Raw genomic sequence first — 26,884 nt, forward strand, 5'->3', positions numbered from 1 at the left:
GGGTGAGGTGTTCTGTATCTACAGGGTGAGGTGTTCTGTATCTACAGGGTGAGGTGTTCTGTATCTACAGGGTGAGGTGTTCTGTATCTACAGGGTGAGGTGTTCTGTATCTACAGGGTGAGGTGTTCTGTATCTACAGGGTGAGGTGTTCTGTATCTACAGGGTGAGGTGTTCTGTATCTACAGGGTGAGGTGTTCTGTATCTACAGGGTGAGGTGTTCTGTATCTACAGGGTGAGGTGTTCTGTATCTACAGGGTGAGGTGTTCTGTATCTACAGGGTGAGGTGTTCTGTATCTACAGGGTGAGGTGTTCTGTATCTACAGGGTGAGGTGTTCTGTATCTACAGGGTGAGGTGTTCTGTATCTACAGGGTGAGGTGTTCTGTATCTACAGGGTGAGGTGTTCTGTATCTACAGGGTGAGGTGTTCTGTATCTACAGGGTGAGGTGTTCTGTATCTACAGGGTGAGGTGTTCTGTATCTACAGGGTGAGGTGTTCTGTATCTACAGGGTGAGGTGTTCTGTATCTACAGGGTGAGGTGTTCTGTATCTACAGGGTGAGGTGTTCTGTATCTACAGGGTGAGGTGTTCTGTATCTACAGGGTGAGGTGTTCTGTATCTACAGGGTGAGGTGTTCTGTATCTACAGGGTGAGGTGTTCTGTATCTACAGGGTGAGGTGTTCTGTATCTACAGGGTGAGGTGTTCTGTATCTACAGGGTGAGGTGTTCTACAGGGTGAGGTGATTCAGGTGCGACTGTATGAGGAGCTCACCAGGATCCCCAGGCTGGACAGCGCTTTCTGCACGTCCTGATTATGGGGAGACAGAAGAAGACACGTTAACCCCTGACCCCTGACCCCTGGGTCAACACAGCCAATTCCTGTCGTGCTCAGAGTCGCCTCACCACTGCCGTTCCCGGTCTTCCCGGCGCTCCGTCCTCTCCGGGGTCGCCCTGTCCACACACACACACAGTTCAGGATCGGGATGAGAACATAAAACCTCTCCCAGAACTATCCCCCCCCCCCCCCCCCCCGGCTATGGTTGATGGGGGTCATAACAGGGCCACTGACCGTGTCCCCCTTGGCTCCGTGGGGCCCTCGCTCCCCCTGGAACAGAGCAGAGCTGCGGTTAGAGAGACGACAGATCATCAAGACAGAGCTAAGTGAGGACATCGACTCACCCTTGGCCCCACCGCGCCTGGGGCCCCCGACACGCCCTGCAGGGGGCGGGAGGGTGGACAAGGTGGGGGTGGTGGTGGTGGTTGGGGTTGGGGTGGTGGTGGTGGTTGGGGTTGAGGTGGTGGTTGAGGTGATGGAGGTGGTGATGGTCGTGGTGTTGAATGTGGTGATGGTGGAGGAGGTGGTGGTGGAGGTGGTGGAGGAGGTGGTGGAGGAGGTGGTTGAGGAGGTGGTGGTGGAGTTGATGGAGGAGATGGTGGAGGAGGTGGTTGAGGAGGTGATGGAGGCAGGGAGGGAGCAGCAACAACAAACAGAACACACAGAGAAGGCAGTGAGCCACAGCCTCAGCTCACACCGTCCCGCTCAGCGGGGGTCTGGACGTGTGAAGGAACACTAAACATTCTGGGGGTGTATATCTGTGTGGATCTTTTTACGTTGGAGCAGATTTTCTCTGCTCAATCTTAATAGAGTGAACTATGTGAGAGAAGTGAGAGAACAATAGTGTGAGCGATAGAAGTGTGAGATAATCACGTCTCCTCCAGACCGGCTCAGAGTGTTTGTGTCCTGAAATGACGTGAACAAAGTGATCAGTGGAGTACGGTTCATCATGTGTTACCGTGGCTCCGGGGGGTCCCTGGGGCCCGGCCACGGGTGGCGCGGCAGCCCCCTTCACGTACACCACCTGAGAGAAACACCGGGCAGAGCCACCGTTAGGAGTGGCGCCCTGACCCCCATCGGACCCTCTCCTCAGATGGGGGGGGGACCCCGTCTCTCACCTGTCCAGGGGGTCCGGCGCTGCCCGGCACCCCGGGGAGACCGGCCGCCCCCGCCGGGCCAGAGGGCCCTGCCAGCCCCCTCTCGCCCTTCAGTCCGTCACGCCCCTGGGGAGACACGCCCACACCACAGCGTCAGCCCCTCCCTGCAGCCACCAGAGAGTCACAGCTGGAGGCTGCCCTCCTACAGCCCCCCCCCCCCCCCCCCCCCAATCCTCTCTGAGCCTCCCCCAGCCACCCCCCACTGCAACCTCCCCCGCTGCCCCCAGCCTCTCTGAGCCTCCCCTCAAAGGCCTGAGCATTGAGGGGCTCTCCTCAAAGCATTAAGGGGCTCCCCTCAAAGCATTAAGGGGCTCCCCTCAAAGCATTAAGGGGCTCCCCTCAAAGCATTAAGGGGCTCCCCTCAAAGGCCTGAGCATTAAGGGGCTCCCCTCAAAGCATTAAGGGGCTCTCCTCAAAGGCCTGAGCATTAAGGGGCTCTCCTCAAAGCATTAAGGGGCTCCCCTCAAAGCATTAAGGGGCTCCCCTCAAAGCATTAAGGGGCTCTCCTCAAAGGCCTGAGCATTAGGGGGCTCCCCTCAAAGCATTAAGGGGCTCCCCTCAAAGCATTAAGGGGCTCCCCTCAAAGCATTAAGGGGCTCCCCTCAAAGCATTAAGGGGCTCTCCTCAAAGGCCTGAGCATTAAGGGGCTCCCCTCGCTCCACTGTGGACCAGGCACTCAGAGAGAGTGTGAAGGTAACATCATGTCGGGTCAACCTACCTTGCTGCTAAACACTGCTATGAATAGGAATGACTGATATGGAGCGAAACAGAGCAACACTAATGAGCAGAGCAGTAAAGTCCCAGGAAGGGTTCGATACAGAGGGAGACAGGGGCGAGAGAGACAGAGACAGACAGACAGACAGACAGACAGACAGACAGACAGACAGACAGACAGACAGACAGACAGAGACAGAGAGGAGGGGGGAGATAATAAACATCTGAGAAGATCTGGGGGAACTGACATCTCTTCCAGCGGCTCCTCCGTCTCCTTTGTCGCCCTGCAGATGAAAAAGATGATGGTGTAAGGATTGTGGGGGTGAAATATATATATATATATATATATATATATATCTGCAGTTACCAAGTGACTAGATCTAGATTGATATTACGGGGAGGTGTTGATAATGGACGGCTGCTTCTAATGGATGGTCTCTAAAGCTAGAAGCAGATCTCTGGATCAACACCAGGACAGCCATATTTGCACTTCTAATAATTGGGTCCAGGCTACTTTGCTGCGTTGTATTCTATGGCTGCTGGCTGGCTTACAGCTGGTGGTGTTTGGGATCCAAAGAGGTCGCTGGTGTTTGGGCTCTAAAGAGCTCGCTGATGTTTGGGCTTTAAAGTACAGCTGCTGTTGTTTGGGCTTTAAAGCAGGCTTACAGCTCACTGGTGTTTGGGCTCTAAAGAGCTCGCTGATGTTTGGGCTTTAAAGTACAGCTGCTGTTGTTTGGGCTTTAAAGCAGGCTTACAGCTCACTGGTGTTTGGGCTCTAAAGAGCTCGCTGATGTTTGGGCTTTAAAGTACAGCTGCTGTTGTTTGGGCTCTAAAGCAGGCTTACAGCTCACTGGTGTTTGGGCTCTAAAGCAGGCTTACAGCTCACTGGTGTTTGGGCTCTAAAGCAGGCTTACAGCTCACTGGTGTTTGGGCTCTAAAGCAGACTTACAGCTCACTGGTGTTTGGGCTCTAAAGCAGGCTTACAGCCACTGGTGTTTTGGCTCTGAAGCAGCACCCACCTTCCTCCCGTCTTCCCCTGGTACGCCTTCCTCTCCCTGCAGAGCAACACAGAACACTTTAGGACCAGAGGGTCACTGAGTCTAGATAAACACTTTAGGACCAGAGGGTCACTGAGTCTAGATAAACACTTTAGGACCAGAGGGTCACTGAGTCTAGATAAACACTTTAGGACCAGAGGGTCACTGAGTCTAGATAAACACTTTAGGACCAGAGGGTCACTGAGTCTAGATAAACACTTTAGGACCAGAGGGTCACTGAGTCTAGATAAACACTTTAGGACCAGAGGGTCACTGAGTCTAGATAAACACTTTAGGACCAGAGGGTCACTGAGTCTAGATAAACACTTTAGGACCAGAGGGTCACTGAGTCTAGATAAACACTTTAGGACCAGAGGGTCACTGAGTCTAGATAAACACTTCAGGACCAGAGGGTCACTGAGTCTAGATAAACACTTTAGGACCAGAGAGAGTCAATGAGTCTAGATAAACACTTTAGGACCAGAGGGTCAATGAGTCTAGATAAACACTTTAGGACCAGAGGGTCAATGAGTCTAGATAAACACTTTAGGACCAGCGAGGGTCAATGAGTCTAGATAAACACTTTAGGACCAGAGGGTCAATGAGTCTAGATAAACACTTTAGGACCAGAGGGTCACTGAGTCTAGATAAACACTTTAGGACCAGAGGGTCACTGAGTCTAGATAAACACTTTAGGACCAGAGGGTCACTGAGTCTAGATAAACACTTTAGGACCAGAGGGTCACTGAGTCTAGATAAACACTTTAGGACCAGCGAGGGTCAATGAGTCTAGATAAACACTTTAGGACCAGAGGGTCACTGAGTCTAGATAAACACTTTAGGACCAGCGAGGGTCAATGAGTCTAGATAAACACTTTAGGACCAGAGGGTCACTGAGTCTAGATAAACACTTTAGGACCAGAGGGTCACTGAGTCTAGATAAACACTTTAGGACCAGAGGGTCACTGAGTCTAGATAAACACTTTAGGACCAGAGGGTCACTGAGTCTAGATAAACACTTTAGGACCAGAGGGTCACTGAGTCTAGATAAACACTTTAGGACCAGCGAGGGTCAATGAGTCTAGATAAACACTTTAGGACCAGAGGGTCACTGAGTCTAGATAAACACTTTAGGACCAGCGAGGGTCAATGAGTCTAGATAAACACTTTAGGACCAGAGGGTCACTGAGTCTAGATAAACACTTTAGGACCAGCGAGGGTCAATGAGTCTAGATAAACACTTTAGGACCAGCGAGGGTCAATGAGTCTAGATAAACACTTTAGGACCAGCGAGGGTCAATGAGTCTAGATAAACACTTTAGGACCAGAGGGTCACTGAGTCTAGATAAACACTTTAGGACCAGAGAGAGTCACTGAGTCTAGATAAACACTTTAGGACCAGAGGGTCACTGAGTCTAGATAAACACTTTAGGACCAGCGAGGGTCAATGAGTCTAGATAAACACTTTAGGACCAGCGAGGGTCAATGAGTCTAGATAAACACTTTAGGACCAGAGGGTCAATGAGTCTAGATAAACACTTTAGGACCAGCGAGGGTCAATGAGTCTAGATAAACACTTTAGGACCAGAGAGTCAATGAGTCTAGATAAACACTTTAGGACCAGAGGGTCACTGAGTCTAGATAAACACTTTAGGACCAGAGAGAGTCAATGAGTCTAGATAAACACTTCAGGACCAGAGGGTCACTGAGTCTAGATAAACACTTTAGGACCAGAGGGTCACTGAGTCTAGATAAACACTTTAGGACCAGAGGGTCACTGAGTCTAGATAAACACTTTAGGACCAGCGAGGGTCAATGAGTCTAGATAAACACTTTAGGACCAGAGGGTCACTGAGTCTAGATAAACACTTCAGGACCAGAGGGTCACTGAGTCTAGATAAACACTTTAGGACCAGAGGGTCACTGAGTCTAGATAAACACTTTAGGACCAGAGGGTCAATGAGTCTAGATAAACACTTTAGGACCAGAGGGTCAATGAGTCTAGATAAACACTTTAGGACCAGAGGGTCACTGAGTCTAGATAAACACTTTAGGACCAGAGGGTCACTGAGTCTAGATTCGCTCGACTCCTGATGACAACACGAGGAACATCAGGAGGTCGTTACGCAGCAGAGCCTGAAATAAATAAATAGCTCTACTGCGCTGGAGCACTGAACCACATTAGTACCAACCAATGACTTCAACCACATTTACTGTAAGACGGACGGACGGATGGTCACCCAGATAGAGACAGACAGACAGACTGAGAGGCAGACAGACAGACAGACTGACGAGTCACCATTTTGCCCGGGGTTCCTGGTTTGCCGTCGTCCCCAGCTTTGCCCTGATGACAGAGGAGCACAGAGAACACACTGTGTGTTTAACAAGAGGACAGGAGCCCCTGGACACTGTGGCCCCTGAACACCGTGGCCCCTGAAGCCCTTCATACACAGCATGATTTGGTCAGCGACACTCACAGTGGTCCCTGGGATTCCTGGGGGCCCCATGGGGCCTGATGGTCCCTGGTCGCCCCTGAGGCCAGGGAGACCCTGGGGAGAGGAAAGAACATTAAAGCATCAGACAGATTCCATCGTTTACTGATTACACTTGTGTAATGTGTCCACATGTCTGTCCACACAGCTTACCTACTTCCGTCCTTACTTGGCTAACCATACAGCTTACTTACTTTTGTTGACCTATTTTTGAAAAATTTAATTATTCTCATTTTGAATCATGCTAATCTAATGTTGGATTGCTCTCAAAATGGAGACCATGTTAATCCCTTAATAGAAGAGATGTGAGTGTGTTAAGGTAAGGATCAGCTCCACAGCACCCTCTGCAGTACGTTGGTGTGTACTGTGATGTTACAAAAGGGATAATGTACAGCAGGCCGGCTGACTGCGATAATGACCGGCTGAACGTTATCTTGCTACACGGCTGCTTACTAAAGAAATCATTCATTTGAAAGAAAATACAACAGCAGAAAATTGATTTAAAAAAGTGATTCTAAAAAAGCGTCTGTTGGATTCTCCAGTTGGATACAGCGTCCAAAACGTCGGTGCCAGCCGGTGAACGTCCTATATGACTCATCAGAACTGAGTCATCATCAAAGCTGGGTAACACAATGTTTTAATGCCATGTGCTTTACTTTTGTCACTTTTCTCATGAACATAATTTAATACCTATCGTAAAATGACCACTTCACACTTGGAAGTGTGCAGTTGTATTCAAAGAAAGGCAGAGGTATTGAGGCATGATTAAGAATCAGCTAACACTACACACGCACAACAAGAACTGCACACCAAACTATGAGCATGAATCCAGATGTCCACATGAATCATCCAGATGAATCCATGAATGGTGTGAGAGCGGGCTGTGGTAGGATCTGTACTCTGATACGGTACGAAAAAGAGACCTTTCAGCTTTCCATTACTTCATGTTAAATGAATCTATAAAATGTCATCGGTGAGCTATGTGAGCTATGTAAAGGACAGAGTTTTACATAATGCAACGTCCTGAACTTTATTCAATAACACTAATCCTAATATCCAGTGATTTATGAGTACGCCCTTTACAGGAATAATCTTAGCTCATCTATTTTTCATTAATAGCACACAGAAGCATGTTATATCCCCACATTCAAAGTTACAAAATGTTTTGTAAACACAAGGCCCACCAAATGCTAAATGCTAATTTGGACCAAAACAAACCAAAGCTCTCAGCCCTCAAACCACAAACCAGAGTCCAGAGCATGGCATGGCAATGAGCCTCCTTCTCCGGGAGGAAAACCAACACCAAACACAAGGCCAGCGGTAGACCAGTGTGACTGGTACTCTGTGCTCTGCTCTGTGTGTGGAGTCATGCTCTCATCTGTATGTAATATATATGTCATTTATAAACAAGGTGTTAACCCTAACCGCTTCTGGTGGACAGAGAGGAGCCTTCGGAGGGAGGCAGAGATTAATAACCAAGCAAATCATTAAATGAAAAACATGGAGCAGGTGTGTCAGTGTCCGATTATATTAATATGATGGTTAAGGATGGATTGATTGGATGCTTGTTTGGTTCCATTGAGAGGAAATCAATTTGAATCGGTTGAACGACGGTTTAAGCTGTGTGTGTGTGTGTGTGTGTGTGTGTGTGTGTGTGTGTGTGTGTGTGTGTGTGTGTGTGTGTGTGTGTGTGTGTGTGTGTGTGTGTGTGTACTCACATCCCGTCCTGGATTGCCCAGCTTCCCAGCATCTCCCTGAGGACACACAGTATCATTAAACTCTTCTCATAACCCTTCCCACGTGTGTTCAGTCTCCATTTTGAGACTTTTTTAAAAGTTTGGCAGCAATCAGATTCAGAAGGTAAAGAATGAGTTCACCTGCTGGCCAGAGGGCCCGACCGGCCCTGGTTTACCGTCCAGACCGGCACGTCCATCCAGACCAGAAGCACCTCGCTCCCCCTTCGGTCAGACACAGGCAGTCAGTCACTGGGGTCAGGCTAACACTAACTCTAACCCAAGGCTAACACTAACTCTAACCCAAGACTAACTCTAACCCAAGGCTAACACTAACTCTAACCCAAGACTAACTCTAACCCAAGGCTAACACTAACTCTAACCCAAGGCTAACACTAACCCTAACCCTAACCCTAACACAGGCAGTCAGTCACTGGGGTCAGGCTAACACTAACTCTAACCCAAGGCTAACACTAACCCTAACCCAAGGCTAACACTAACCCTAACCCAAGGCTAACACTAACCCTAACCCTAACCCTAACACAGGCAGTCAGTCACTGGGGTCAGGCTAACACTAGCTCTAACCCAAGGCTAACACTAGCTCTAACCCAAGGCTAACACTAGCTCTAACCCAAGGCTAACACTAACCCTAACCCAAGGCTAACACTAACCCTAACCCAAGGCTAACACTAACCCTAACCCTAACACAGGCAGTCAGTCAACGAGGGAAGGGCGGCAGAGGGGAGGCGGTTACAACCGCGGCGGTTGGACCAGGAAGCGGTTACAGTCCACGTGAATGCGCACAGATTTTGCCCTACCGCTCAGCTTTCCCCGTTGAAACTTTCGGCGGCGGCGGCAGCAGCAGCAAAAGCCGCTTTTAAAAACGCCTGGCCCTTTCACACCGCCGCGCGGAACCCTCCGGCAGCGGGCGGTTATCAGGGTGGTTGCCGCGCGACGGTGTGCAAGCAGCTTAACACCAGGCTAACCCTAGCCCTAGACTAACCCAAGGCTAACCCTAGCCCTAGACTAACCCTAACCTTAAACGAACCCAAGGCTAACCCAACACTAGCCTAACCCTATGCTAACACTAGGCGAACCCTATGCTAACCCTTTGGCAGAAGCTACTGTCTCTGTCTCAGGCACCAGAATGACTTCTATCATCATCATGAGTCTGAGGAGGCCAGGGTCCGGCCCCTACCTTCTCCCCAGGGGGTCCTCGTTCTCCACTGTCGCCCTGGGGTGCAAAAAGGAAGTAAGAGAAGCTGTCAGAGGAAGGGGGGGGGGTCATTCACACCGGGGGGATTCTGCACTTAAAAATAAAAAGACATAGACTAATATAACAAATAACAAATATAACTAATATACTAACTAAAATAACTACTATACTAACTCATTTAACTAAAATAACTAATATAACTAGTATACAAACTAATATAACTAGTATAACGAGTATAACTAAGATAACTAGTATACAAACTAATATATGTGACTAGTATAACGAGTATAACTAAGATAACTAGTATACAAACTAATATATGTGACTAGTATACTTACTCTGGCTCCCGCGGGTCCACGCTGCCCCTCTACACCCTGAGAGGGGGCAGAAAACACCAATCAGTAACCATTTAGTAACCACGCCAACCATAACCACGACCACCATAACCACGACCACCATAACCACGACCACCATAACCACGACAACCATAACCACACCAGTCATAACCCAACCATAACCACACCAGTCATAACCCAACCATAACCACACCAGTCATAACCCAACCATAACCACACCAGTCATAACCCAACCATAACCACACCAGTCATAAACCAACCATAACCACACCAGTCATAAACCAACCATAACCACACCAGTCATAAACCAACCATAACCACACCAGTCATAAACCAACCATAACCACACCAGTCATAAACCAACCATAACCACACCAGTCATAAACCAACCATAACCACACCAGTCATAACCCCAGGAGGGGTGCCCAGGTCAGTGCAGTCAGACCGGGTGTGTGTCTGGCGGTCCTCACTCACCCGTAGCCCAGGGGCTCCGGGGCCCCCGGCCACACCCTGGGGCCCCTTGCTGCCGTGCTCTCCGGGGTCGCCTGCGTCTCCCTGGGGACCCAAACACCGCAGGTTAGAGAGCAAGGGAAGGTGGTGTAGCTGTGTTTAAAGCCGTGGGTTCGATCCCAGGCGATTCCAATGCATTTACTTAAAGCGGGTGTCTCTCGAGGGTAAAGAAGATCTACTGGGAGGTGTGGGAGAGAGGGTTGTTGATTAGCTTGCAGATTGTTAGCTTGCAGACGTCCACATTAATAATAGGTCATAGGTGAAATGGCAATGCAGGCAGAATCTTTTGGGGATGGTTTGGATCTGAAACAGAAGAGCGTACCTTGTCTCCTCGTTCTCCTCTCAGCTGAGGCATGAGGTCCAGCTGATGGGACAGAGTTAGAGTTAGGTTAGGGGGTTAGGGTTAGGGTCATAAGAGCCATGGGGACACAGTCCAGTGTCCTTCACTTATATCATTCATGTTTATGAATTCATATTAATACAATAGGGTCTCAGGGGCCCATCACTGTCAGAACAGAACCAATAAGTAAAACATGAATATTGATATAAAAATCAACGTGAATATAAGAGCCCTCACCACTTTCCCTGGCGGTCCCGCAGGGCCTGGGGCCCCCTGCAAGCAAAGAGGAGAACACAACGATATAAACGATATAAACACACACACACACACACACACACACACACACACACACACACACACACACACACACACACACACACACACACACACACACACACACACACACACACACACACACACACACACACACACACACCTCGTCTCCTTTATCCCCTCTTGATCCGGCAGCTCCAGGACTTCCCTGCAACCAGACATAGATGATCAATACATGTCTGACTGTAAATGTGATCAACAGGTATCAGATAGTATTGATCATAGTATTGATACTATCTGATACCTGTTGATCACATTTACTGTTTCGCAACACTATTTGAGTTAAACGAGCACTGTGGTGTCTCGTAAGGAACCAACTCATGTTACATAGGTCTTGGAATGGTTTTCTGAATGTGTTTAGAAGCCCCAAAAGCGGATAAAGAGCTTGCCCCCATAGGTTAGCGTTATAGCTATTCCGTAGCGCCGGCAGCCAGTGCAGATCTCTGGCTTGGTCGAATCAATTTTCGTCAGGTTTTTTTTTTTTTTTTTTGCTTCCCTCAACATGGGGTGACCCTCAGGAAAACAATAATGGGGTTAGAAATTGCCAGAGTTCTTCTTTAACAGGACCAGACGTAGATGATTAACCAGTACTAAACCAGACATAGCTGTATCATTATAATGATTCCAGTGGAGTAAACTTGGAGTACTATAGTAAAATTGGGGTACTGTAGTAAACTTGAGGTACTGTAGTAAACTTGGGGTTTAGGGTTAGGGTTCGGGTACTGTAGTAAGGTTGCCTTACGTTTCGCCCACCCAGCCCGGGTTCTCCTGGGTCCCCTTTGTCGCCGAGTCGTCCCGGCTGACCCGCCAGGCCCTGGAGAGACGGCACGTCAGTATCCAGGGGATGGTTCCATGTTATCATGCAGCAGTTCACTAGCCAACCAGCAGGTTAACACAATATGGATGGCAGAGGTGAAGCTAAACACAATACTATAGTATAAATGGTGATTTGGTTTGGCGCAGTGACACTTAGAGAGTCATATAATACCCTTAGTCCTCTCTCGCCGTTCTTTCCTGGAAGACCAGACTCCCCCTGGTGGTAAAACAGGGTCAGAACAGAAAGGGAAAATTAGTGACAAGAGGTAATGAACCTCTTGGTAACCTCTTACCCTCAGGGTAACCTCTTACCCTGACGGTAAATGTTTACATGTTAAGACATTCTCAGGAATGTTCAAAAAAGTACAAAATGAACATGACTTTGACGATAGGGGCTCCAAAGGCGTCTAACTGGTTATAGAGGTGGAGAAGATAGAGTTCTTCAGAACCAAGCAGATGTTAAAACAAACACTTACAGGAGTGCCCTCCTCCCCTTGGTCCCCTTTCTCCCCCTGAAACACAAACGTGGATCATGAGTGAAGCCCTCTGAGTGAACACCTCTTTAATAACCAGAGAGCTCTGGGTATTAGCAATGCAGAGACAAGAACACTTCACATGACTTTACCTCTGTTGTGGCATCTTTGGAAAGGCATTGGGGAGAATGAGAAAGCCACCGTGGGACAGTTAGACGTCTCAAGCATGATGATAAAACCCTGCTATGAGCTAACTTGACACGTCTGCTTAAAGAGGTCGCCCGATGAAGGGCCATGAGGGTCCTGAGATGCCATGGTCATACCTCAGCTAGTCTGGACTAAAGGGTAAATGGACTGCATTTATACAGCGCTTCTGTTACCAGCACTTACACGCTAGACGCTAGGAGGAGCCGAGGAATCAAACTAGTTTCAGTTGAGTTTGAATGAATCCTTGTGACCAGCTGAAGCTCCCAAGGCTCTGTCCTAGATATATAATATAACTTATACATAACAGATATCTATAATATATTGGTGGTTCTGTGAGACTGAAGGAATCGTCCAACCTGCTTCCCAAGAAGGCCGTTCTTTCCTGGGAGTCCTGGCCGTCCGTTCTCCCCTCGCTCCCCTGGATCCCCGGGGTCCCCCTGAAACAGAGCCAGGGGTGGACCTTCTGTTGAGACCTCTGCAGGTAGACCTTCTGGTTAGACCTTCAGGAGGTACACCTTCTGGTCAGACCTCTGGAGGTACACCTTCTGGTCAGACCGTCTATCTTTGTTTGCCTGCACACCTTGTGCATATTGTAGGAGTCATTTATATAGTTTCATTGGTATGTTACATGTTTTTTCTAGTGTCTAGAACATAACATCTTATGTTTTTTTTGATACCATCTATATTCAACTAGTTGAGTCATCAGTTTTGTTCATTAACAAGAAATCTGCCTGAAATTCCTTATTGAAATTATTATTAATTAAAATAATTGATGTGACTATCTATCTTTCCTGAGAGCAAGCCTTAGGAAATTGAGTAATGGTGAAGGAGTTGTAGAACCATAGAGAATGTTTCATCTGAACAAATGGCCTTTAATGCAGTGTTTCAGAGTGAACCCAAATGGCTTGGGGCATTAATCATCGTCTCTTGTTATCAGTGTATATCGGGGGACTCCAGCAGAGCGAGTGGTTTAAGCTCCACAACCCCCCCACCGTGGTGCCGTCCCTGAACATCCCTATTCATGGACTGAATAATCACAGGGACCACCGTCTGGCCTGCATTCACCCCAGACAGCTAACCAGCGGTGGCACTGTGGTGCTAAACTCTGACATCATCACCGGTGGTAACAGGTTAGCTCCGGGGGGGGCAGCCTCCGTACCTTTCCTCCCGGCTTGCCGCTGAGGCCCGCTGGACCCTGGGAGGAAGAGAGCAGATTATGGAACACCTGAGAATGACCCCGACTGACGTTTAGCATTCAGCTCGGAATAATTCATAATTCAACAGTGGATGATGATAGCATTATTTTTTAATAGCCCCCTTGTACTGACCCGATCTCCAGGCTCTCCCTTGACTCCAGGTTGGCCCGGAGCTCCGGAGCCAGGCGAGCCCTTCAGAACCAACACACTTCAGGTTAGAAGAGGAACACACTGACGTACCTTCACGGCTGTATTATCAGATGTAGAGTATGACACGGCCCTTGTCCTTCTGAGACAAGCCCTCTACAGAGGATCCAGCCTGAGGATCTGGCCCGCAGGCCCACTGCTGTGTGCTCCCAGGCTGACCTCCAGAAGGACCTCACCTTGTCCCCCTTCCCACCGGGCACCCCGGTCTCCGAGGCGGGCCCCTGGGGGCCAGCAGGGCCTCGCTCGCCCTGGGAGGAGAGAAGACGTTCGTCACCGGGAGGTCAGTGTGTGTGGGAGATGTTTGACCTCAACATGTGTGGGAGATGTTTGACCTCAACATGTGTGGGAGATGTTTGAGCTCAGTGTGTGTGGGAGATGTTTGACCTCAACATGTGTGGGAGATGTTTGAGCTCAGTGTGTGTGGGAGATGTTTGACCTCAACATGTGTGGGAGATGTTTGTTTGTCTGGAGGTGAAGCCTACCTGGTCACCTTTCTTCCCCATGAGGCCAGGACCCTGGATGGACAAACAAACATCATCCCTTTAATGATCATCGTCTTCCAATCTGCCATGAGGTGGACTCACACTCTGACATCAGACGATGAAATGAGGACCCATATTGCATTGCTTACAGTTCTGCCAGGTTCTCCGCGCGATCCCTCGTTCCCCTGTGAGCAGAAGAACAGGATGAGCTACTGCACCACAGCATGTGGTCGCTGAAGAGACGTGTTGCTCTCCTGATGAATGGACCTACCTTCTCCCCCTGCAGTCCACTGGACCCTGGAAGCCCCTGGAGACAATCAGAGAGTCAGGGAAGGAATGCACCTTTAATGCTCGGCCTCAGAGCCACTAAACCAGCCCCATCTATATCTTTATCTATATCGAGAGCGCGCGAGAGAGAGAGAGAGAGAGAGAGAGAGAGAGAGAGAGAGAGAGAGAGAGAGAGAGAGAGAGAGAGAGAGCGCGAGAGAGAGCGAGAGAGAGCGAGCGAGAGCGAGAGCGAGAGAGAGAGTGAGAGAGAGAGAGAGAGAGAGAGAGAGAGAGAGAGAGCGAGCGAGAGCGAGAGCGAGAGCGAGAGCGAGAGAGAGAGAGAGAGAGAGTGAGAGAGCGAGCGAGAGCGAGAGCGAGAGCGAGAGCGAGAGAGAGAGAGAGAGAGAGAGAGAGAGAGAGAGAGAGCGAGAGAGACAGAGAGAGAGACAGAGAGAGACAGGGAGAGAGAGAAAGAGAGAGAGAGAGAGAGACAGGGAGAGAGAGAGAGAGAGAGTGAGAGAGCGAGCGAGAGCGAGAGAGAGAGAGAGAGACAGGGAGAGAGAGAAAGTGATGGAGCCTTAGCATGGATCTCTGGTCAGCCACTCACCCGGGGTCCTGCTGTGCCCGCCAGCCCTGGTTTCCCCGACTCCCCCTGTGAGACACATTAGAGAGACAGAGAGGAGGTAGACCGTGGAGATAGGTATACACTCTCTCCTCGTACATACTCACTCTTTCTGTATATACTTACTCTCTCCTCTCTCTCTCTCCCCGTATATACTCACTCTCTCTGTTTATACTCACTCTCTGTATATACTCACTCTCTCCCCGTGTATAATCACTCTCTCCCCGTGTATACTCATTCTCACTCTCTCCTGTACATCTTCACTCTCTCCCTGTATATACTCACTCTCTCCCCGTACATACTCACCCTCTCCTCACTCTCTACCATATATACTCACTCTCTCCCCAGCTTCCCCGGCCGGTCCCCGGTCGCCCTGAAACAGCAGACATCAGAGTGTTTGAGACAGAGACCCGTATGCTGACCACCTGATGGGTCACCTCTGATCCAGCAGTCCTACTGTTCTACAGCAGAACCTCTGATCCAGCAGTCCTACTGTGTTACAGCAGAACCTCTGATCACTAGTCCTACTGTGTTACAGCAGAACCTCTGATCACTAGTCCTACTGTGTTACAGCAGAACCTCTGATCACTAGTCCTACTGTGTTACAGCAGAACCTCTGATCACTAGTCCTACTGTGTTACAGTAGGAGCCTCCACAGGGTTTATCTGAAACCTTAGTTCCTTCCCAGAAACATGATGGATTGAAACAAATCGAAAGAAAGCGTATCACCCTGTTCCCCCAGATCTGAGGTCCTCAGATCTTGTCATGTGACTCACCCGGTCCCCTTTGGCCCCGCCTTCCCCCGGCTGACCGCGGTCTCCCTGTCAGGAGAAGAAGAGTGTTGATCATAAGCTCCACACACACCTGGAGGTCTGACCCGGCCCCCGTCTGGAGGTCTGACCCGACCCCCGTCTGGAGGTCTGACCCGACCCCCGTCTGGAGGTCTGACCCGGCCCCCGTCTGGAGGTCTGACCCGGCCCCCGTCTGGAGGTCTGACCCGGCCCCCGTCTGGAGGTCTGACCCGGCCCCCGTCTGGAGGTCTGACCCGGCCCCCGTCTGGAGGTCTGACCCGGCCCCCGTCTGGAGGTCTGACCCGGCCCCCGTCTGGAGGTCTGACCCGGCCCCTGTCTTACCTTGGTGCCCGTCTCCCCGGCGGGCCCCCGCGGCCCCTAGGAAACAAGAAACAAGAAGAACAGGTCTTTAGAACAACAGCTAGAGCTTCACAGAGATACATAAGGAGGAGCCTGGTGGGGGGGTTGACCCACCCTGTCTCCTGGATCCCCGGCCCTCCCCGCTGGGCCCGGCAGCCCCTCAGCGCTCTCCCCCTGTGGAACACAGAGAGATGAACATCATTCAGAGTCTCTGTGGTGACGGCGTGGGAGGACCTCCAGCCCTGCTGAGAGGAGCGTCCTGCAGACCGTACCTTGTCTCCTTTGGGGCCCGCCGCCCCCGCTAGCCCTCTGAGGCCCTGGGGCCCCACAGGGCCTGTCGCACCCTGGGGAGAAACAGACAAATGAATTCAATGACCTGCACAGAGAGACTCTCTGGGCCCTAGTTAGACGGTCTAAAACGCAGACGTCAAGGCGCAAAGTCAAAGTACTTTGTGGGCGGTTCTACGGCGCTGTTGCTATTATGACGGCGAGATAAATGAGCTTTGCGCCCGGCGCAAATCTAAAATGGGTTGGGCTGAAACCTGTAGGTGTGTTTTGGGCGTAACGTGCAATAAACCAATGAGAGTTCCACCTGCCATCCCCTTTAAGACCCAGCGCATTTCACTTGGTGAGTTGATATTTTGACAGCGCGTTTGCAGTCTCCGCTGAGACAGATGCATGACCACATGAAATTCAAACTTCAAATGGCTCAGTTTATGGCCAAATAATAGGCATAATTCACACATGGAATAGCGTTTTCTTCTCCAACTTCAGAAACACTGATTGGACTGTATTATGCGTTACGTGTTTAATTTGTGTGTATTTAAACAGATGGGGCGCACACACACGCGCGCCAAGCATCACCCGCATTCATTCATTTTTTTAAACACTCACTCGCAGCAAAACTATGTTTTCTCATGATCAAATACTCATCAATCCTAAAAGTAATGGGCTTGTACACGATGTCTGTGTCAAGAAAATATGTGTTTGCAGATGCATTGATTTAAAAGTACAACTTACCACTGTATCGGCGGTTCTTTCCCAAATAATTTAACCAACCATTTACCCTATTCTGTTTTGGAAGCCTGGAATATACTTTGCTTGAATGTATTATTGTTATTATTATTTTAACGCATGCCATAGCCTACTACTTCATTCATATTCATTCATGCAGCCCTATTGAAACACAATCCACACGATATTTCTATGCAGTTTCACACGTATGAATAATCTTTGACATCATAATATTTAAATCAGGTTAATAGTTTGCATGTTTGTGCTGTGTATAGCCTACGTGTGTGTAAGCGTATTATGTTGTAGTTCCGACCTGCCATGGCACGTCAAAATAGCAACAACAACTGCGCTATCCACTATAGACCAGGTATTTTTCGGTCAGTGGCGCAATTGCATTGGTGCATTTTTTAGGTCACTAAAATAGCACCAAGTATCATTTGCGCCGAAACACGCCCCTGCTTTTCGCCGACACGCTTCTCCAGGCGCAAGTGTAATGGTGCCTGGAGGAAAATCAGCTTTGCACCGGGTGTAAACTAGCAACGACACATGCGTCGGTGTAGAAAGTCAATTGCACCGGGCGCAAGATAGGGCCCTCTATCTCTCTCTAGAGACACACAAAAGTTCTCTCTCTCTCTTTAATCACATACAAGTTCTCTCTCTCTCTCTCTCTCTAGAGACATACACAAGTTCTCTCTCTCTCTGTAATCACATACAAGTTCTCTCTCTCTCTCTCTCTCCTTAGGCATGCAGTGCACTTCACACATCAGAGCAGCTGGAGTGATTGACAGCCTTACCATGGAGCCCTTGTCCCCGACCCCGGCCCCCCCCCCGCTGCCCCCCGGCGGCCCCTGTAGAGGACAGATAAGAGGAGGCATCCTTAAAGCAGCAGAGCGCACTTCCTGATAAGACATGCAAATGTAGCGTGACTCACCCTCTCTCCGGTGCTGCCCTTGTCCCCCTGCACACACACACACACACACACACACACACACACACACACACACACACACACACACACACACACACACACACACACACACACACACACACACACACACACACACACACACACACACACACACACACACACACACACGGTTAATAACAACCAAAAGAGACCGTAAGACAACCAGATGAGACAGGCCTCGGAGAAGGAAGGGATAGAGGAGATTAAATAGAGAAGGAAAGAGATGACATTATCAAGCTGCTTTTTAATTCTTAGTTCATCCTACGACAACCTTGACTACAGATAGAAATGTCTTCACACGCACACGCACACGCACACACACACACACACACACACACGCACGCGCACACACACACACACACACACACACACACACACACACACACACACACATGCACGCACGCACACATACACACACACACAAACATGATGAGTTGACAAGGAAACGGTCCAAAAGATAAGGATTGGGTCAGCCTTCACACCCCCGGCCCTCCTCAGGCCTTCAGACCCCCGGCCCTCCTCAGGCCTTCAGACCCCCGGCCCTCCTCAGGCCTTCAGACCCCCGGCCCTCCTCAGGCCTTCAGACCCCCGGCCCTCCTCAGGCCTTCAGACCCCCGGCCCTCCTCAGGCCTTCAGACCCCCGGCCCTCCTCAGGCCTTCAGACCCCCGGCCCTCCTCAGGCCTTCAGACCCCCGGCCCTCCTCAGGCCTTCACACCCCCGGCCCTCCTCAGGCCTTCAGACCCCCGGCCCTCCTCAGGCCTTCAGACCCCCTCCTCAGGCCTTCAGACCCCCGGCCCTCCTCAGGCCTTCAGACCCCCGGCCCTCCTCAGGCCTTCAGACCCCCTCCTCAGGCCTTCAGACCCCCGGCCCTCCTCAGGCCTTCAGACCCCCGGCCCTCCTCAGGCCTTCAGACCCCCGGCCCTCCTCAGGCCTTCAGACCCCCGGCCCTCCTCAGGCCTTCAGACCCCCGGCCCTCCTCAGGCCTTCAGACCCCCTCCTCAGGCCTTCAGACCCCCGGCCCTCCTCAGGCCTTCACACCCCCGGCCCTCCTCAGGCCTTCAGACCCCCGGCCCTCCTCAGGCCTTCAGACCCCCTCCTCAGGCCTTCAGACCCCCTCCTCAGGCCTTCAGACCCCCGGCCCTCCTCAGGACCATCGTCCAGCGACGAGCGTCTCTGAGAGCCGGCGTCTTGTTTCAAGGAGAGGAGAGAGGGGGAAGAGAGGAGAGGAGAGGAGTGGAGGGAGGAGAGAGGGGAGGGGAGAGGAGAGGAGTGGAGGGAGGAGAGAAGGGAGGAGAGAGGCGAGAAGAGAGGAGAGAATAGAGGAGAGGGGAAGGAGGAGAGTAGAGGAGAGAGGAGTCAGGGGTGGAGCGGAGAGAGAAGAGGAGAGAGGATTCAGGGGAGGAGAGGGGAGGAGAGGAGAAAAGAGAGGATAGAGGAGAGAGGAGAGAGGAGAGAGGAGAGGGGAGAGGCGGAGAGGAGAGAGAAGGCATGAGAGAGGGGCAGGCGAGGAGGGAGGAGAGGAGAGAGGAGAAAGGAGAGAGGAGAGAGGAGAAAGGAGGCGGGGGAGAGTGAACCTTGATTGAGACGCCTTGTGTTCCTGGAACTCCGGGGCGTCCATCTTGTCCCGGGCTTCCGGGTGAGCCGAGGAACCCCTTGGCCCCGTCGCTGCCCGGCCGGCCCTGGGGAGGAGCAGAGACCCCCAGGGCTGATGAGCCCGTAGCTGGGACACCACGGGTCTGTTCTACAGCCGTGTCCTCCAGATACCGTACAGCACAGAACCAGAGGCGTCTCTCACCGCTAGTCCTGGGATCCCGGGCTCGCCTTTCCTCCCTGGAAGACCGCCGCCAGACAGCGCTGGGGCCGGCTCGCCCTGAAGAGAAGCAGGGGGCAGATAGAAGAGAGGATGTGTGGATATATAGATCTATCTATCTATCTAACTATCTATCTATCTATCTATATAGATCTATCTATCTATCTATCTAACTATCTATCTAACTATCTATATATCTATCTATATAGATCTATCTATCTATCTATCTATCTATCTAACTATCCATAGATCTATATATAGATCCTCTGTCTATCTATAGATCCATCTATAGATCTATCCATTGTTTAGATCCATCTATAGATCCATCTATAGATCCATCTATAGATCCTTATATCCATCTATCTATCTAGAACTATCTCTATATCTAAATGGCAGCTTAGATCCCAACCCCTCCCACTCACCCTCTCCCCTCGGTCCCCTTTTGATCCTGATGTTCCGGCAAGTCCGCGCTCCCCCTTGTAGGACGAGAGAGGACACTGCATCACACTACATCACACCGCATCACACTGCATCACACCGCATCACACCGCATCACACTGCATCACACTGCATCACACTGCATCACACTACATCACACTGCATCACACCGCATCACACCGCATCACACTGCATCACACTACATCACACTGCATCACACCGCATCACACCGCATCACACCGCATCACACTGCATCACACTACATCACACTGCATCACACCGCATCACACTGCATCACACTGCATCACAGTGCATCACACTACATCACACTGCACTGCATCACAGTGCATCACACTGCATCACACCGCAGTACACTACATCACACTGTATCACACTGCATCACACTGCAGTACACTGTATCACATTGCATCACAGTGCATCACACCGCAGTAAAACAGTAAAACCAGCAATACGTACCGGATCCCCTCTGACCCCAGGGAGGCCCGCCCCGCCCTGCAGGGAGACAGAGGTCACATGATCTCCTTCATCATCATCATCATCATCATCACTAGAGCTCTGAACCTTCATCATCATCATCATCATCACTAGAGCTCTGAACCTTCATCATCATCATCATCATCATCACTAGAGCTCTGAACCTTCATCATCATCATCATCATCATCACTAGAGCTCTGAACCTTCATCATCATCATCATCATCATCATCACTAGAGCTCTGAACCTTCATCATCATCATCATCATCACTAGAGCTCTGAACCTTCATCATCATCATCATCATCATCATCACTAGAGCTCTGAACCATCATCATCATCATCATCACTAGAGCTCTGAACCTTCATCATCATCATCATCATCATCACTAGAGCTCTGAACCTTCATCATCATCATCATCATCACTAGAGCTCTGAACCTTCATCATCATCATCATCATCATCACTAGAGCTCTGAACCTTCATCATCATCATCATCATCATCATCATCATCATCACTAGAGCTCTGAACCTTCATCATCATCATCATCATCATCATCATCACTAGAGCTCTGAACCTTCATCATCATCATCACTAGAGCTCTGAACCTTCATCATCATCATCATCATCATCATCATCATCATCACTAGAGCTCTGAACCTTCATCATCATCATCATCATCATCATCATCATCATCACTAGAGCTCTGAACCTTCATCATCATCATCACTAGAGCTCTGAACCTTCATCATCATCATCATGCTTCAGGCTGAGTATGCTGTATGATTATGTATTATGTATTATGTAATGTAAAGCTGAAGTGTTCTCCTTACCGGCACCCCCGGCCCTCCAGGAGACCCCGAGCGTCCGGGCAGGCCGGGGTTCCCATCGATGCCCGGGAAGCCCTGGTCAGAGTGAGACAGGTTAGAGAGCAGGACCTCAGAGTGGCCTCAGGTGATGAGTGTCTGAGTGTGACCCTGTACTCACCCTCTCCCCCTTCTCTCCCCTCAGCCCACCCTGAGGCCCGTCCACCCGGCCTGGGGGCCCCTGGCGTCCCTCCGGACCCCGGAGGCCCTCGCGTCCAGGCAGCCCGTCACGGCCCTGCAACAGAGAGATACGACTTTATTAACTCACACACATCACTACACGGAAACACACACATTAAGACACAGAGACACACATTAGGACACAGAGACACACACATTAGGACACAGAGACACACACATTAGGACACACAGACACACACATTAAGACACACAGACACACACATTAGGACACACAGACACACACATTAGGACACAGAGACACACACATTAAGACACAGAGACACACACATTAGGACACAGAGACACACATTAGGACACAGAGACACACACATTAAGACACAGAGACACACACATTAGGACACAGACACACACATTAGGACACACAGACACACACATTAGGACACACAGACACACACATTAGGACACAGAGACACACACATTAAGACACACAGACACACACATTAGGACACAGAGACACACATTAAGACACACACATTAGGACACACAGACACACACATTAGGACACACAGACACACACATTAGGACACAGAGACACACACATTAAGACACACAGACACACACATTAAGACACAGAGACACACACATTAAGACACAGAGACACACACATTAGGACACACAGACACACACATTAAGACACACAGACACACACATTAGGACACAGACACACACATTAAGACACAGAGACACACACATTAAGACACACAGACACACACATTAGGACACACAGACACACACATTAAGACACACAGACACACACATTAGGACACAGAGACACACACATTAGGACACACAGACACACACATTAAGACACACAGACACACACATTAAGACACAGAGACACACACATTAAGACACACAGACACACACATTAGGACACACAGACACACACATTAAGACACACAGACACACACATTAGGACACAGACACACACATTAGGACACAGAGAGACACATTAAGAGGTGCAGGGCGACACCACCAGGATCAGGAGCGACTGAATGAGGAACTCACAGGTTCTCCCTTGCGTGCGTCGGCTCCGTCTCGCCCTCTCTCCCCCTGAGGAGAAGACCAGCGCATCAGAAGAACGTTCAGACGGAAAAGCAGCCTCTTCCTAAAAATAAACCTAAAACACGTACAAAAGAGATCTGCGTAGAGATTGTTCAGCGGATAGGAAGAATGTTCAAAGGGAGAAGCAGCCTCTTCCCAAAAATAAACCTAAAACCATACAAAAGAGATCTGCGTAGAGATTGTTCAGGTACTTTTTGTTCTATGTCCTTAAATTATCGTCTGCAAGAACATTGAGAGATGACCCCAGGAGGAACCTTCTGTTAGAAACCCTTCCCCAGTGCTCCTTTATCATGAGATAAGAAACAGACTCATGTCTGGTTTACCTTCTCTCCACGGTCTCCCCGTTCACCCTTCAAGAGAAACACATCACAAAGGCTTAAGAACCCAAACACAAAGATTTCCAGAAAACCAGAAACAGATCAGATGTGGTGGTTGTTGCAGTGTACTGGTACATCACACCAGATGTTGCAGTGTACTGGTACATCACACCAGATGTTGCAGTGTACTGGTACATCACACCAGATGTTGCAGTGTACTGGTACATCACACCAGATGTTGCAGTGTACTGGTACATCACACCAGATGTTGCAGTGTACTGGTACATCACACCAGATGTTACAGTGTACTGGTACATCACACCAGATGTTACAGTGTACTGGTACATCACACCAGATGTTACAGTGTACTGGTACATCACACCAGATGTTACAGTGTACTGCTACATCACATTCCAGAGCGCCTCCATTTTGGAAGCCAAGGGGCATTGGAATGTTAATTATTATGTTGGTAGCGATGGTTTTAGGTCATTGTTTAGTAATAAATAGATGTGTCATTATGGAGACATTGTTTTGTTTGAAACTGCAACAGCGATCCTCATGCGATACATGATGAGCCTTTCTTACGTTTGATTAAGGATTGGACAGAACTGCAACAGAGTATTGGCAACCAAAACTCCCATGATGCATTGTGGTGTACAATAGGAACTCACCCGGGGGCACTGGACCGTACACTGCTCTGTCCCTCCAGTGGTCTGCAACAAAGAGAGCAGAACTCAGGTCCTCGTGGTCTCTGGTGCTGCCCCAGAAGCTCAAGGTATTCACACACCTCCTTATTAACTTATTAACTCCCCTACACTGATGTAGCATGAAAGGGGATTTATACGTGAGCCAATCTTAATCGTGGTCTTTGACTTATTACAGCTCAGCTTGCTTCAAATAATGTAGTACAAGAAGTAGATATGGAAATTAAGGCATACCAAAAAACTATTTTCTTTATGTTTTGCTTTAAAAAATACACATGCTGCTTTGACAGCTCAGACTCTGAGCTTTCTGGTGCCTCATTAGAGCCTCCTCATTAGAGCCTCCTCATTAGAGCCTCCTCATTAGAGCCTCCTCATTAGAGCTTTCTCATTAAGAACCGCCTCATGAAGTGCTTCCTCTTTAGAGATTCTCATTAAGAGCTTCTTCATTAAGAGCTTCATTCTAAGAGCTTCCTCGTTAAGTGCTTCCTTGTTAAGTGCTTCCTTGTTAAGAGCTTCCTCGTTAAGAGCTTCCACCCGCCCTACTTCCGGTATTCTGGCGATGCCACACAGCAGGCCGGCCAGGTCCGAGTGCAGCGCTCCGAGCTGGGCCGCGTCCCGCGTGGTCAGCAGGTTCTGGGGGCTCTGGTCCGTCACCGCTCGCCGCAGCTCCAGCTCGTCGGCCCGGCCCACGCCCACCGCCAGCACCGTCACACCTGGCCCGGGAGCAAGGCATTCCACCCCTCACTTACTGTTGTTCACTTAGAGTCAATCCCATCTATGGGGGCCCACACACATCCCAGACTCAAACCAGCAGCCAAATGCTTTTCTATCTGACGGCTCTGTGGCCCCTCTTCTGACCCATTTGGCAGAAAAGTTGCATTGAAACATACCGCAAAGACTACAGCCAACTACACAGTAGCGTGTACGTTCTGCGCTTGCGTGAGATTCAATAATTCTCCTTAACATCGGGCGGCGCCAGTCCGCCCCTTCCAGACACCGCTCTGATTCGCTGAGTATCTGATGGCTCAAATCCTCCGACAACCGACAACGCTCTCAGACTTTGCATGTTGAATCGGACCTGACACCGTCTGTCCCAAAATCTTTCAGCACAGCCGAACATACGGAACAGCTTTGTTCCCAAACTTGTCTGAGTCTCCCCAAAAGTGTCAGATGGCAAACGGTTAGGCCAGCCTTAGGGGTCTGTGAGTGAGCTGGACTTCAGGAAGTCTGCCATCCCTGGCAATAAGCTCTAAAGGGCATCGCAATGAGCACCTCCATTTTGGAAGCGTTGGTTCCAGTTACTGTGTTGGTAGTAATGGTTTTAGGTCATGATCATTAACCGTGAAAAGATTTGACCTTAAGAGAGACATTAGTTTTGATAGTTGATTTATTTAACAGTGGCCATGCACAGTTAGCTACATAGCTAAAGTACATCTGCAGTCCGTGAGCAGGAAGACATTCCAACCAAAAAGTAAAATACAATCTATCAAAACAATACATTTAGCGCACATAGAGTACATCACATACAAAACAACAACGACAGCGCTAGCTGGAGAGGGATGTTAGCCTACCTGATGCTCTGACAGCGCTAGCTGGAGAGGGATGTTAGCCTACCTGATGCTCTGACAGCGCTAGCTGGAGAGGGACGTTAGCCTACCTGATGCTCTGACAGCGCTAGCTGGAGAGGGATGTTAGCCTACCTGATGCTCTGACAGCGCTAGCTGGAGAGGGACGTTAGCCTACCTGATGCTCTGACAGCGCTAGCTGGCGCGGTGATGTTGTCGCTGGATTTGCTGTCTGAGATGATGACCACGGCCCCCGGCACCCTGGCCCTCCGCCCTGCTGAGGACCTCAGGAGGACCTGATTGGTGTATGTCAGTGCCTGGCCTGCAGAGGGAGACACAGAACAGACTTGAACCTGACTCGTGAAATTATGCGACTGGCCTGCAGAGGGAGACACAGAGCGGAGTACAGACTTCAACTACCAAATCCAGCCAGTTGAGGGTTGAAAACCACTGACCGATGTTATTGCCCGAGATCTCGTCGAACGGTGTGGACAGGATCTCTTGTAACAGCGTCTCTTGGTTGCTATGGCGATTGAGCAGGAACCAGACTTTGGGTCTGGAACTATAAACTACAACTCCCACCTGAAGACACAAGGCATCCCAAGCTATCTAGAACACACTGTAACCATACACAGGAAAACATGCCCCAAAATACAGTTCATACTGTACTGTTTACATGTTACTTCAGTAGGGATATACTCATCATGTTTTATCATACACTCTTTTATCCTGATTCTCGTGACACAGACCTGAGAGTCGCGGGCTCCGAGGGTGACCAGCGACCCGGCGGCGCTGGTCAGCAGGGCCAGCAGAGGCTCCCTCAGGCCGGCTCGGTCCAGGGACGCCGGGACCAGGAAGACCACGTCCAGACGGCCCCCGACACACACTGCACACGGACAGAGGGGGTGGCTGAAGGGTCGGACCCGTGGAGAGAGACTGGTCGCATGTCAGAGCATGATGACGATATTTATGGTTTATGGCATTTATGTAATATTTGAAAAGTCTGTAAAATATCCTTAATTCTGGTTGGCTAGTATGTGTGGATGGGGTCAGGTGTGTGTGTGTGCGCGTGCGTGTGCGTGTGCGTGTGTGTGTGTGTGTGTGTGTGTGTGTGTGTGTGTGTGTGTGTGTGTGTGTGTTACCGGTGCGTTCCTCCACAGACGCCTGGGGCCCCGGGCCGCGGTCGCCGTTGGCCTGCAGGGTGAAGCGGTACCGCTGGCCCAGACGGAGGCCGGTCACCCGGTAGGAGCTGTAGGAGGCGGGCAGCGTGAGGGACTGGCCCGGGGCCGCGTCTGAGGGGC

General features: G+C 50.0%; 1 protein-coding gene across 1 annotated transcript in view; it reads right to left on the reverse strand.

Moving 5' to 3' along the window:
- Positions 1–26,884, reverse strand: part of col7a1 (collagen, type VII, alpha 1) — a 77,473-nt gene that overhangs the window by 26,630 nt on the left and 23,959 nt on the right. Inside the window, exons 23-71 of the mRNA XM_084464399.1 lie at positions 26,726–26,875; positions 26,333–26,469; positions 26,039–26,165; positions 25,762–25,905; positions 24,562–24,731; positions 23,444–23,592; positions 23,321–23,347; positions 22,941–23,052; positions 21,853–21,966; positions 21,699–21,770; positions 20,570–20,580; positions 20,356–20,440; positions 19,919–19,993; positions 19,698–19,802; positions 17,950–18,003; positions 16,414–16,485; positions 16,256–16,315; positions 16,124–16,159; positions 15,767–15,811; positions 15,328–15,363; positions 14,976–15,020; positions 14,373–14,408; positions 14,251–14,286; positions 14,102–14,134; positions 13,796–13,867; positions 13,545–13,604; positions 13,376–13,411; positions 12,573–12,653; positions 12,013–12,048; positions 11,709–11,753; positions 11,463–11,534; positions 10,824–10,868; positions 10,625–10,660; positions 10,370–10,411; positions 10,012–10,092; positions 9,520–9,555; positions 9,164–9,199; positions 8,110–8,190; positions 7,951–7,986; positions 6,218–6,289; positions 6,040–6,084; positions 3,723–3,758; positions 2,952–2,987; positions 1,951–2,055; positions 1,791–1,856; positions 1,177–1,212; positions 1,067–1,102; positions 901–948; positions 770–805 (exon numbers count right to left, since the gene is read on the reverse strand). Coding sequence (XP_084320525.1) covers positions 770–805; positions 901–948; positions 1,067–1,102; positions 1,177–1,212; positions 1,791–1,856; positions 1,951–2,055; positions 2,952–2,987; positions 3,723–3,758; positions 6,040–6,084; positions 6,218–6,289; positions 7,951–7,986; positions 8,110–8,190; positions 9,164–9,199; positions 9,520–9,555; positions 10,012–10,092; positions 10,370–10,411; positions 10,625–10,660; positions 10,824–10,868; positions 11,463–11,534; positions 11,709–11,753; positions 12,013–12,048; positions 12,573–12,653; positions 13,376–13,411; positions 13,545–13,604; positions 13,796–13,867; positions 14,102–14,134; positions 14,251–14,286; positions 14,373–14,408; positions 14,976–15,020; positions 15,328–15,363; positions 15,767–15,811; positions 16,124–16,159; positions 16,256–16,315; positions 16,414–16,485; positions 17,950–18,003; positions 19,698–19,802; positions 19,919–19,993; positions 20,356–20,440; positions 20,570–20,580; positions 21,699–21,770; positions 21,853–21,966; positions 22,941–23,052; positions 23,321–23,347; positions 23,444–23,592; positions 24,562–24,731; positions 25,762–25,905; positions 26,039–26,165; positions 26,333–26,469; positions 26,726–26,875 — 3,242 coding nt within the window. The remainder of the gene's footprint in view (positions 1–769; positions 806–900; positions 949–1,066; positions 1,103–1,176; positions 1,213–1,790; positions 1,857–1,950; positions 2,056–2,951; positions 2,988–3,722; positions 3,759–6,039; positions 6,085–6,217; positions 6,290–7,950; positions 7,987–8,109; positions 8,191–9,163; positions 9,200–9,519; positions 9,556–10,011; positions 10,093–10,369; positions 10,412–10,624; positions 10,661–10,823; positions 10,869–11,462; positions 11,535–11,708; positions 11,754–12,012; positions 12,049–12,572; positions 12,654–13,375; positions 13,412–13,544; positions 13,605–13,795; positions 13,868–14,101; positions 14,135–14,250; positions 14,287–14,372; positions 14,409–14,975; positions 15,021–15,327; positions 15,364–15,766; positions 15,812–16,123; positions 16,160–16,255; positions 16,316–16,413; positions 16,486–17,949; positions 18,004–19,697; positions 19,803–19,918; positions 19,994–20,355; positions 20,441–20,569; positions 20,581–21,698; positions 21,771–21,852; positions 21,967–22,940; positions 23,053–23,320; positions 23,348–23,443; positions 23,593–24,561; positions 24,732–25,761; positions 25,906–26,038; positions 26,166–26,332; positions 26,470–26,725; positions 26,876–26,884) is intronic.

The sequence above is a fragment of the Micromesistius poutassou genome (genome assembly GCF_964030765.1).
Source record: "Micromesistius poutassou genome assembly, chromosome: 2".
Taxonomy (NCBI): domain Eukaryota; kingdom Metazoa; phylum Chordata; class Actinopteri; order Gadiformes; family Gadidae; genus Micromesistius; species Micromesistius poutassou.